Raw genomic sequence first — 13,541 nt, forward strand, 5'->3', positions numbered from 1 at the left:
GGAAGGAGACCAGACAGCGAGGTCATCAGTCTCATCGGATTAGGGAAGGACGGGGAAGGAAGTCGGCCGTGCCCTTTGAAAGGAACCATCCCGGCATTTGCCTGGAGCGATTTAGGGAAATCACGGAAAACCTAAATCAGGATGGCCAGACGCGGGATTGAACCGTCGTCCTCCCGAATGCGAGTCCAGTGTTTAACCACTGCGCCACCTCGCTCGGTTTGGATCCTGGTGCTGAAGAAGATGTGTATGAGTATTTCACCATGGGGTGACAGCAACAGTGGACAACAGCAATCTACAACAGCCAATTGTGCTCAAGTATTCAAAGCCTGTGACACCACGCCACTGTGTGGGAGCATGCGTAGCATGTCAGGATGTGAATTGGATGCTCAATGAAGTTATAATCTCCTTGAAAGTGTCCTCTGCAGATGGGGATAAAACACTGGGTTTTAATGTGAAATCAACCCGACCACACCATAATAGCTTGGAATATGTTATTAATTGTGAAAACCGTCAAGCTGCATTTTTACACATTTATTGGGTCTCAGCATAATAGCTTGAAATGTTTTATTACTTGTGAAAACCACCAAGCTGCATTTCTACACATTTGTTGTATTACAACCGGTTTAATTTCTTTGAACATCTACAGGCAGCAAGTTTTAATCTTGTCTGCTGAACTGTAAGGGCTGCTTGTTTTGCCTGGTCTGACACATAGGAAATAATTTTCATCATGTTGAGCCCACAGCTGACATCAATGTTAATGATGAATGAAACCATCTCAGCTTTATTTTTACACATTGATTGACTGATTGATTTCTTTATTAATCCATGTAACAATTTACATTGTGTGGATTTCGTTAGCAAAATCAATTACAATACAATATAACTACAATTTATACACATAAAATTAATATTTACACACATTTTAAGGTATCTTACATTAGTTTTTTATCCTTATGTAATTTTCTTACAGTACTGAACAATTCTGAATTTCATATTATAATTTTTTTCCTTGTGTATTACAATGCAGGCTACTTTAATTACACTATGTGTTTTAATTAAGATAGTCCATTACTGTGCAATAACTTTTATTTAATAAAAATTTTTTTAGTTTTGTTTTGAGCTTTCCAATTGTGTCAACATCTTTTATATTTTGGCGTAATTTATTATATAATTTAACGGCATTGTACAACAAGCTCTGCTGAGTTTTAACTTTATTTTTCCTCTCTAGGTGCACATTGTATTGGTTTCTTGTCTCGTAGCTGTGTACTAAAGAATTTTTAACATAGCACTCAATATTTTTTTTTTACATACATAATGCTTTGAAAAATGTATTCACAGGGGACAATTAGGATTCCCAGCTTTTGGAAATGTTCAAGGCAGTGAGCCCTACTGCCACTCTTGGTTATTATACGAATTGCTCTTTTCTGTAATTTGAAAACTATTTGAATATTTTTACAGTTGACTCCCCAAAATATTATTCCATAGGTAATAACAGAGTGGATATAAGAAAAATATACAGATCTGACACATGTAGTATCACACACTGCAGTCAGAATTCTAAGAGCATAGCATGCAGTATTGATTTTGTTACTAAGTATTTTAATATATTCTTCCCACTTTAACTGACTGTCAACATGCATACCAAGAAATTCTGTGTAGTCTACACATTCTATAGTTTCATCGTTTAACTTGCATTACTGCCTATTTCATTTCTCTGTCAATGAACAATACTAAAACTGGCAACCTGAAGATGTTCAAAGAAACGAAAATGGTTATAAAACAATAAATGTGAAAAAATGCTGCTGAGGTGGTTCTCATTAAGCATTAACAAAAATAAAATCACAGTAAATGTAAGAAAAAACATTTTTTACAGTAAGCGTTCCCCCAGAAACAACTAAAATTAATGATGTCATCGCCAGGTGAATGTTGTAAAGCATTAAAACTACTACACCACAATATTCAGTCTCTGAAAAATAAGTTCCCACAGTTCAAATTAGTGAATCTTGAACTAAACATTGATATTTTATGTGCAACTGGTTAGACAAAGACCAGATTGTGTCAACTATGATTTCTGGATACAAACCTGGCAGTTATTATCACAGAAGTGGTAGCAAATGAGGTAGAACAGCTATTTTAGTGTTACTTAAAATTTACAGTAGTAGAAAAATATCAAAGTTTGTTAGTGACAAAGACTTTTAACTATGTGTACTGTAGTTGATTTAGTGGAGTTTAATATCTCAGCTGCAACATTTTATAGATCTCCATGACTCTGGAAAATATTAACTACAAATACCAAAAGGCTGCTTAATAATATTAATTATGATAGAGCGTGGTTATCTGTGGAGATTTAAATGCAGACAGAGATCCAAACCACATACATGAGTTGTTAAATATAGTTAGGTAGTCTTGGGTCTATACCAACAATCAGCTTTCCAAGTAGAATTACTCCTGAAAGTAAATTTGTAGTTAATCTTTTTTTTTTATAAGACTGTGATTTTAACTATAACAGCAACATTAGGAATATATAGTACAGTGATCGTGAAGCTCAGCTTCCATCAATTAAACACTGAAAGACAATGGTGATCACAAACTAAAATATTTGAACAGAGAGAGTTCGGTGATGAAAACATCAGAGTATTTAATTTTGTGCTATCAAGGGAAACATGGGAGTATAGCTTCAATAAAGCTGAAGTAAATAGCATTTTCAATAGCTCCCACAATGTGCATCTGAAATATTTTCATATAGACTTCCAATGAGAATGAGGAGGAATAAGATAGTTAAAAATAAATTTTGGATATCAAAAAGCATTACTCAAGTATAAAGAAGATATTTTTCCACTCTTTCAGCAAACCCAATAATACTACACTAGAATTTAGAAATTATTTGAAAAAATGTAACAAAATATTTAACAAGGTGATAAAAGAAGCCAAAAAACAGCACTGATAAAATTTCAAGGTCATGAAACAAGAAAAACTGTGTTGAAGGTTGTCAGATCAGAAACTGGCATAGAGCAGTCACATCAAAAAATATTTCTCTGGTAACAGAAAATAACAGACTCTCAGATTCAAGGGGTATAGTTCCTAAGTTTAAGGTGTTTTTGGTAACATAGCAAATCAGTTAATCCAAAATTACTATGCCAGTTGACTTATGTGTCTTCCAAACTATTTAAATGATACTCTGAAGTCCATGTTCCTTCAAGAGGTCACACAAACAGACAACTAATAATAAAGGAACTCAAAAACAAATATGTGTGTGGAGTGGATGGTCTGCCAGATTTTGTACTTAAAAAAATTCTCTAATTATTTAATGAAACCATTAATGTACATAGTAAACACATTCAACTCAATAGAAAGTAGCCTTACATAACTCCTCTATTAAATAAAAAAGAGACACTGATAACGTAAAAAATTGTTGTTCAGTTCCTCAACTCATTGTTTTCTCAAAAATAACTGAAAGAGCATCCTGTAGTGGGCTTCAAAGCTACATTACAAAAAATTCATTATTAGCACCAAATTAGCATGTACTGTATAGCAAATCCAGTCTACCTAAACAGCTGTGTATGAGTATTTAGAAGCTCTTTTCAAAGCAGTGGATGACAGAGAAAGTGCTACTGGTACTTTTTCTAGATCTGTCAAAAGCATTTGATATAACTGACCATGACAGTCTCAGCCACAAATTAGCCCAAACAATTGTTGGAATGATCCCAAATCTCTGGATAAGTTCTTACCTAGAACACATGCAGTAAATGGTGATATTAAGTATGGAGTCTAATTGTGTAATTGACTAGATTGCATATGACACCAGTATTTTAATTACAGTCCGATTACTCACTGGTTCCAACACAGGAAGACAATAATTAAAAAAAAACTGTTTTCATGAATTTCCACTTTACCTCACTTTTACAAGAACACAGTGACAACACATTACCAAATTCAGTTACTGAATCTAAAGTTCTAGGAATACATGTACAAAATTATCTAAAAAGGGATAGTCACATGAACTCTCTCAAAACAAAGGTTTCAAAAGCTTGTTATACTCTTCATGTTCATATATAAGACAATATCTCTTTTAATGGTAAATTGTACAGTACCTCTAAATAGAGATTTTCATGACCGCAACACAAGAATTAGACAAAATTCCCACATTGTCGGCAAAAGATTGAAAATGAAAGGTGGGGTCCTACAAATGCAATAAGCTTATAACAGCCTGTCATTTAGCATAAAGAGCATAAAAGAGCTGAGCAGTTTCAAAAGAAAATTGAAGGACCATATAATCTCTGGGTGTCGGCATGAGGTGCAGTAGTACTTGCACGCAAAGCCATAGGACAAATGTAAAAGTGAAGTTGGAAATGGAGTAAAATACTCTTTTTTCAAGTGGAAACAAATTTCCTGAAAAAAGGAAAGAGTAAAACAAAGTGTAATGCTGAAAGTACAGAAGAGAATATATATACTAACAAGGAATAGTCCAATCAGACATGTCAAAAACTGCCCTGAAACTTTTTATACAAGAAGAACACAGTGAAAGAAATACACAGTTAAAATTTAAGCTGCAAAGATGGACTGTAAGTATTTTTTAAAAAATATTGAAAACTGACAAATTTGTAGCCCACCAGGCAGCCGGAGAAATGTATACCACTAACAGGGCTGTGGCATACTGTGCATACACAAATGGCAGTCGGATGTACTTGACTGATGGTGCATCAGTAAACAGATAGCACGACACAATGCAAATCATAATTGTAAAGTGAATTTTGATAAATGTTAACAGTGGAGATAAAATTGAATTAATATTCATTGTATTTTCTTCATATGAGCCTGCTAATAGCATCTGTCTGTTTCAGTAATGCAGACTCCAATTAATGTTCCCAGTCTTGCAAAGACAATATATGAAGAACATGGTATGCAGTTGAAATCACCTAATTCTCCTGAAGACCTATATACATGTTATTTGTTAGTTAATTTCTTGGACTTTCATCTGAATGATGTTGACCTTTCATTAGAAACTGTGGGAACTTCAGAAGAAATATGTCATGCCTTTGATGAGAAAGAGAGAGAGAGAGAGAGAGAGAGAGAGAGAGAGTAAAAAGAAGGGGGAAAAAAGACAGAGCTAGTTGTGCAGATGACGAACACTATGACACATTCGTATACTATAATGCCAGTGATAACTATTAGTAGTCTACTGTTCCTCTAGCTTTATATTTGTTGTTGGGAATGTCAAGGCAAATTATGACCACAAATAAAAAGAAAGGAGTCTTTAGTTGCAAAAATCTTATAATGGATGTGTTAAAATTAGGAAAAATGGGAAAGAAGAATTTTAAACATTTTATTCAGAAAGACTGTTGATATAACTGGGGTTCCAACTGGAATAAGTAGTGTGAGAGAACATGCTGATAAGTAACTTTTTTGGCAATGAAAAACATTTTTCAGGGAATTGTTGGGCAATATAATATCTGATAACACTTTGTCATTCCTGTTTTATCATCGGAACAGTGTTCTCAAACTGGAGATATTTGTGCATTATCAGTCTGCGTCACCACGTTTTATGAATATGATCAACTGTGACTGCTTTGAAGTGTGATATGCCAAACAACGGCATCCGTCCCCAATTTGTCTACATAAAACTAGTAATTCTGTGCCTGAAGGCATTAATTTATCTTTTATCAGATGTTCCTGGTGTAAGGAGAATGTCTGTTTTCACATTTCAATAGACACTTTGCATTTTTGTGATATCTATAGGGAAACAACAAGGAACTGTTGCAGTGTTAGTAAAATTCACATTATTCAAAATTATCATAAGAAATGTGATACAGTCATTGTTGTAAGATAATGCATGTGTAAGAAATATTTCACTTCTACAAATTAAAGCCTTGATTGATGGAAGTCTTTTGTAATGCAATATCAAACATTGCCTTAATTTCTTTTCCTCTGCTAGTCACCTTTTAAAATTCACATATGTGCAGCCAGCATTTTTCCCCTATGCTCTCTTGTCAAGGCTGCTTTGGCTAATTTGTCAAGTTGTACACTAGGCAGGAAGTGCTGTAGAAACCGATATTATCAGCAGTTTTCGCTTGGCAAAAATTAGCACCTTCAACAATTTTTTAACAAGCACTTGCAGTGTGTCTTAACAGCTAAAATTTTCACAATGCATTTCTTTGGTGAATTCTTTCTATGTACAAAATTCCATCTAGGTTTTAACATGTCAAACTGGACCACTCCCTTGTAAGTGTATTTGGTGCAAATATGATTTAAATGAGTTTTTACTATGTATAAATGTCCAAATTTTTCTGCAGCATAGCTAACATTTATGATCCAAAAATGTTAAGTTTTCAGTTTGTATAAATACAGTAGTATATTCAGCAGATGGCAAAACACATATCTTTGTAGACTTCCTTATATATGCAAGACTGTTGTGTAAGTTAACAGGCGATTAGTATATATTGTCCTGTGTTTATCTGTAAATATAATTATTATGAAAAAATTGTTTTATGTATGAATGACAAATTTCTAAGAAATTTGCTTATCCTGTATTAACTGGCAACATGACATATCTAATATCATCATACAATATGATCTATGGACAAAAAAATAAACTATACTGTACTACGTGATAAACCAAAGTGCAAACAGGCCGGCAGTGATTCACAAGGGGAGGCCGCCAATTCTGAAATTCAGATTGACTTCATACTGCGCATAATAAAAGCTCATGGCCAGAGGTGTAATGTGGCAAAGCACCAAGATGCACTTCTCAACCATTGTCGAGAAAATCGACAGTTAAAAGAAACCGCTGCGGTGAAATACTCTCTACGATTAATAATTTTCCACAGCGTCGTGGTGCAGCGATAAGCGCTCGGGTTCGTAATCCGAAGGTCGCCGGATCGAATCTCACGCCACGCAATTTTTTTTATTATTAGTTTTTTTGTAAACATCCCACGTGGGAAAAATATATGTAAAAACAAAGATGATGTGACTTACCGAACGAAAGCGCTGGCAGGTCGATAGACACACAAACAAACACAAACACACACACAAAATTCAAGCTTCCGCAACAAACTGTTGCCTCATCAGGAAAGAGGGGAAGGAGAGGGAAAGACGAAAGGATGTGGGTTTTAAGGGAGAGGGTAAGGAGTCATTCCAATCCCGGGAGCGGAAAGACTTACCTTAGGGGGAAAAAAGGACAGGTATACACTCGCACACACACACATATCCATCCACACATATACAGACACAAGCATTATACAGACACAAGCATTAAATATGTCTGCTTGTGTCTGTATATGTGTGGATGGATATGTGTGTGTGTGCGAGTGTATACCTGTCCTTTTTTCCCCCTAAGGTAAGTCTTTCCGCTCCCGGGATTGGAATGACTCCTTACCCTCTCCCTTAAAACCCACATCCTTTCGTCTTTCCCTCTCCTTCCCCTCTTTCCTGATGAGGCAACAGTTTGTTGCGAAAGCTTGAATTTTGTGTGTGTGTTTGTGTGTCTATCGACCTGCCAGCGCTTTCGTTCGGTAAGTCACATCATCTTTGTTTTTATATATATATATTGCTTATGCATGTTGGTGAAGGCGGATCGCTCTCCAATTGTACCGCCTCCATTTTTCCGTTTGTTTAACAGGGTGTACCAAAGCTCTCACATCCGCACCGATTTTCGACGATGTTATAAGTTGCGCTAGGGACCGCATCTACCTTCTTTCGAAGTTAGCAGGCAACTACGCTGTTATGCGGCGGCTCATTTCGGCCCATTCAACATCTGTCCTTCAAGTGTAACGAGCGAGTAACGGAGTTTATATTTCATACCTGCCACAGCAAATTTGTGTTCATGGGGTCTCTATTCTAATTCGAACGTTTGACTTACGCTATACGTATTCGTTTCGGAATATCGTTTCTACGTCTTCCGTTAACTATACGTGGTTAACATTATGAGGACAATTAATAACATTTATGAAATACAACTTTGTTTGCGGAAAACATAATGATGTTCGAAGTCGCCAGTTTTTCCACGACAAACGACTTTCAACAACTTATTATATGCATAATTGTTGCAACAGATTGCCGGGAATTTTATATATATATATATATATATATATATATATATATATATATATATATATATATATATATATATATATATATATATATATGTGTGTGTGTGTGTGTGTGTGTGTGTGTGTGAATTACAAAAAACAAATACTAAAAAAAAAAAAGTTGCATGGCGCGAGATTCGATCTGGCGACATTCGGATTATGAACCCGAGCACTTACCGCTGCGCCACGACGCTGTAGAAAATTATTAATCGTAGAGAGTATTTCACCGCAGCGGTTTCTTTTAACTGTCGATTTTCTTGACAACGGCTGAGAAGTGCATCTTGGTGCTTTGCCACATTACACCTCTGGCCATGAGCTTTTATTATGCGCAGTATGAATCGAATCTGAATTTCACAATTGGCGGCCTCCCCTTGTCAGACATATTATGCATACTTTCATTAATTATTTTGATATGGGTTAATCTTCTGGTAAGAACTCAGTCCTCAGCAGGTAAGTCTTTAAGATGCAGAAAAAAGCTGTCTCTGCCATTTGAAATTTAAAGAAACTTGAAACATATAGTTCACACTTCAGCCAACTAAAAATAATGAACCTATCAAGCTACAACATACCCCATCTGTCCAAAAAGTTTCTAGAGTTGATTAATAAAATACAGTAGAGTTAAGATGGTGATTGTAATGCTTCAGGTATTCTACATAGTCTCATCCCACTTGAGTACAATGCACAGAATGTTCATATAACCATGAGAAATTGTCATAAAAGTCCTGTTTTGGGATGTTGTTCAAATCCTGTGTCACACTGACCTGAATGTCAGTTATGTCATCAAAGTGTTAACCCTTCATGTGAATTTCCATGCTGTGTCATTTTGTGGTAGGTTCACATTTGTAACACCAAGCCTAATCACCAATGATGATGCCATTGATCATGGGAGTTGTTGTAAGAGACATGTTGATTGAAGTATGGAAGGACATGGACTATCGACTCGATATTTGCCATGTCATGAAGGGTGATGATATTGAGTCTTTGTAAGACATGTAAACAAACTTTGATATACTACCTTAATTTTCGTAAGTAAAGGATTCTAGTATCATTTCAGAAGGCCCAAGAACATTCTTTAGAAAAGACTACATTCTTTTCCAGACACCTTGTATATATCTCAAAGCAACTTTGATAAAAATAAAGTTTCATAAACAGTCATGCTCATGAACAGTACAGTAAAAATACAAGTTCTAGGTATATTACACATTTTAGAGAGGTAGTCACATAACATTCAAATTTATGTTAATAAGATGATTAGCTGCAAGTAGTTATACTTACATTAGATTACAATGAAAAAGCATGAACATAAAATATTAGCAATGAAAATATTTTCCAGTATGTGATGAATTATATATTGTAGCCGTGCATAGCTTCTTTCTCCCTTAGTGCCACGATATTAAAACATGAGTTGTAAGTAAAGTGCTCACATGCATATCAAGACGGTCAATCTCTGACAGCACCCAGCCCACTGAACCATCACCACTGCACACCAGGATTCTGAATGGTTCAAAATGGCGAAAGAGACGCAGTCTGAAATGAACACCAAAGAACTGTTTTCCTTTCTGTATAATTCATTATAAATTATGACAGTGCTAAAAGTACAAGCTTCATTTTAATCATTTATATGTGTTAAGGGACAAAAATGATGGAAAGTATGATGTCAAAAATTTATTAAACCTAAGTATAGAATAAAAACTGTAATTTTAAACTGAATGACACAATGGTTCCTGAACCATCAAGTTACCTATCTCACTGAAGATACTAACATAACTAAACTCACTATACATGGAAACAGCATTACCAAAATATTTAAAAGATGGCTTTGAATGACTATTCACATTTTTCTAGTTATTTCACTCTTCTTCCCAAGTATTTTATGAAGTCAAGCTATGTGTTAAAACACAGAAATGCTGACACTAAACCAATAGCTTCAACACACACAAAAGCACAACAAATCATTGCATGCAAGCTGTCATTTGGAAAAAGATAAAGTTTATGAAGTATACAAACATTCAGTGAAATTGCAACAGTAAGAAATATGAGGCATATTCCAAATCTAAGATTTGTGTGATCATAACAAAAATGAGCTCATGAGAAAAGGTTTTTATTGAGTAACATTTTACTACACAACTACTTTGCTTTTCCACATAATCACTGTTCACCATCTATATACTTTTTGCTTATACTGTACCAGTTTCTTTAATGACTCTGCTGCCTGGGAATTGAGCCAGTTAGTAACATGAATCTTGTGTTCATCATCATTTTGAAACTGTTGTACACCCAGCCACTTTTTCGAATGCAAGAAGACAAAATAGTCACTTGGCGTGAGGTCAGGACTGTGCGAAAGCGGCTGAAAAAGTTCACAACGGACATTGTGAATATTTTCCTTGGTTTTGACAGCAGTGTGAGGGGGTGCATTGTCATGGAGGAGGATTATGCCAGATGGCAATTTCCCATTGTGTTGATTTTGGATTGAACGTCTCAGTATGGTTAGCATTTTACAGGATACATCAGCTGTAATTGTTGACCCCTGGTCCATGAAATCAATCAAAGAGATGCTCTTTTCAGCCCAAAAAAACAGTATCCATCATTTTTCAGTTCAAGAATGGAGATCGTTTAAAATTTTTTTTGTTTGATTGAACTTGAATGGCACCACTGCATTGATTGTTGTTTCGATTCTGGACTGGTGTATGATATCCATGTCTTATCACCTGTAACAATGTGGGTAAGCAAATCATCTCCATCTTTTTTACAACACTCCAAAAACAGTCACGCGCTACACATTCTTTGCCCTTTGTGCTGATCAAATGGTTCAAATGGGTTTGAGCACTATGGGACTTAACATCTGAGGTCATCAGTCCCCTAGAACTTACAACTACTTAAACCTAACTAACCTAAGGACATCACACACATCCATGCCCAAGGCAGGATTCGAACCCGTGACTGTAGCAGTTGCGCGGTTCCGGACTGAAGTGCCTAGAACCGCTCGGCCACCGCAGCCGGCTTTGTGCTGATCAATGAGCATTTTAGGAACCAACCTCGCATACAGTTTTCTGATAGCCGACCTGTTCAACGACAAGCAACATTTTGGAATTCGTTAGCCAGACCACAAGTCATCAATCGCCGACTGCTTTGAAGTTTTTGGTTCACTTGATCACAATATCATCAGTCTGAATAATGGGCCTGCCACCCCACTGTTCATCATGAACATCTGTGTGCCCATTTTGAAATCCTCAACACCATTTTTAAACTAATTTGTCTTTCTTTACTTCAAGTCCACACACTAGATATAGCTTATGATGTATTTCAACAGCTGAAGATCCTTTTGCTACCAAAAATCTAATCACATTACACACTTCACAACTGGTGGGTCCTATGATTGTCTCCAACATTGTGGTCTGCTCTCACTGATTGGCAAATTACTATTGGAAATTTGTGATAAGTTCCTATGGGACCAAACTGCTGAGGTCATCCAATCCTATGCTTACATACTACTTTACCTAAGTTAGTTTAACTTATGCTAAGGACAACACACACACCCATGCCCGAGGGAGGACTCAAACCTCCGACAGGGGTGAGCTGTGTGAACCGTAGACAAGGCGCCTCAGACCATGCAGCTACCCCATGCGGTAATGATTACTGAATCAAATCAACACAGCAGTAGTTTCCTAAAGAATTGGTAGACAATGCTGCATGTGTGAAGCTTCATTCATGGCTACCATGTTAATTAAATATCAGTCACTGGACTTTAGTTTTGGAATATGTCTCTTATACATGTGACTAAAGTGAACTTTATACTATAGTTTAACTAGTGACAATACAAAAATTATTAGGATTGCAAAACTGTACATGGCATTTGAATTTGAGAATACAACACTGTTTGAAGCCCCCATGTGCTGCAGTCAGAGCATCTAAATGTTTTGGAACCAGGTCAAGAAGAGTCTACACATGTTCCTACAGATTCTGTCTTGATACAGTTTGTGTGAGAATCCACAAAATGTCAACAATGGTTTCTGGAGGTCTTTTAAGAACAAAATGCCAATCAGACATTTCGTAGGAAACACACAGTGCCCAATGAAGAAGGTTTGTACAGCCCGTATCACATGATCCCAAACTGCAAGATCAGACAGAATCAGCAGATTGATGCCTGTGTTCACCTGCGTTACATTGCACACTGCCCCACCACTTGAGTCTGCATGTGCTTACCTCTCTGAAAGCAATTAGAGGTGACTTCTTCAATCTATGTACAGTAAAAATACAGAACCAATTAACTTTATAGTAAACAGAGTGTCTTACGTACTGAGATGTTGTTTACTGTTTGCAACCACCTAATATATATTAGATATATGGGATGAAATTCTTAATAAGGTTAATAAATACAGGATATATACATGGCCAAGGAAAAAAATTCCCAGGGTTCCCAGTTAAAAATACACTTTCTCCCAGGTGAAAATATATATTTTCAGTGTTAAGTGACAGTATATTTTTTCTTGGAACTGTAAAACTTATCAATCCTTTGAATGGTTATGGTTTTATACACCGGCGTAGAATTTCCTGGCACTTTAGAAAACAAAACTCAGGGAAAAAAACACGCTTTGGAAAGATCTTTGACGTGCAGGAACATGTACACTGCTTATTTTTGTATTACGAAAGCATACATTCGAATTTCACCAAATACTGCATGTTACGTTCCGAAGCATTGAAATTGAGATTGCGATGTGCTTTTGTAAGCCTGTCATAGCTCATGTCACGTGATCTCGCCACCCGATGTCAGCGGATATTCAGAGCATAGAACACGTGATGTAATCAGCCAATAGCAACATCACTGTTAAGTAGCATGAACACACAAATAGGAAGAGTTAATGGTTGAAATTAATATACAAAATGTTGCTACAAGAAAAAGAAAGCTTTCAAATATAATATTGGTCCCTAAGATTAATAAGCTGCAAGAGAAGCTAAGCTTTCACATATAAAGTTGATCTTTTTTGCTCGTGTTACACTTTAAGGTGCATCACACAAACGTGACAGTAAAATTTTTAATGATGACATAAATGTCCGATCTTCTGGGCCTGAAATTTCTCTAAATGGTCATCCCCAAAGAGCTGATTTTTAAATAAGAGTAAAATGCTCTGTGATTTAAGAAATTCATTTTACATTCTTGCACATAGTTAATCTTGAGTAAAAGGAAATTTACTTTGAAGGTAATGCTTTTCAAACCATTCGAAATATTTTCCAACGACCTGTTAGAAATAGGTTCATTTCAGCAGTTGCCAGTGAATGCCAGGCAACAGGCATCACAGTGCTTGCACAGCTACGATGACAGAGGAAGCGTGTATGTTCGTACATGTAAAACATTAAAAGATCTTTCTTTATGTCATAAAAGAAATAAGACATTAGAGGATACTCCAAGAGCACCGGAATTTCATGAACCATACTAAAATGCATAATTCAGCTTAAAGT

The 13,541-nt window shown here is 36.0% G+C and overlaps 1 protein-coding gene across 1 annotated transcript in view; it reads right to left on the bottom strand.

Annotated features, from left to right (window-relative positions):
• Positions 1 to 13,541, bottom strand: part of LOC126235479 (diacylglycerol kinase eta) — a 557,124-nt gene that overhangs the window by 237,948 nt on the left and 305,635 nt on the right. Inside the window, exon 8 of the mRNA XM_049944200.1 lies at positions 9,509 to 9,611. Coding sequence (XP_049800157.1) covers positions 9,509 to 9,611 — 103 coding nt within the window. The remainder of the gene's footprint in view (positions 1 to 9,508; positions 9,612 to 13,541) is intronic.

Source organism: Schistocerca nitens, chromosome 2, assembly GCF_023898315.1.
Source record: "Schistocerca nitens isolate TAMUIC-IGC-003100 chromosome 2, iqSchNite1.1, whole genome shotgun sequence".
Taxonomy (NCBI): domain Eukaryota; kingdom Metazoa; phylum Arthropoda; class Insecta; order Orthoptera; family Acrididae; genus Schistocerca; species Schistocerca nitens.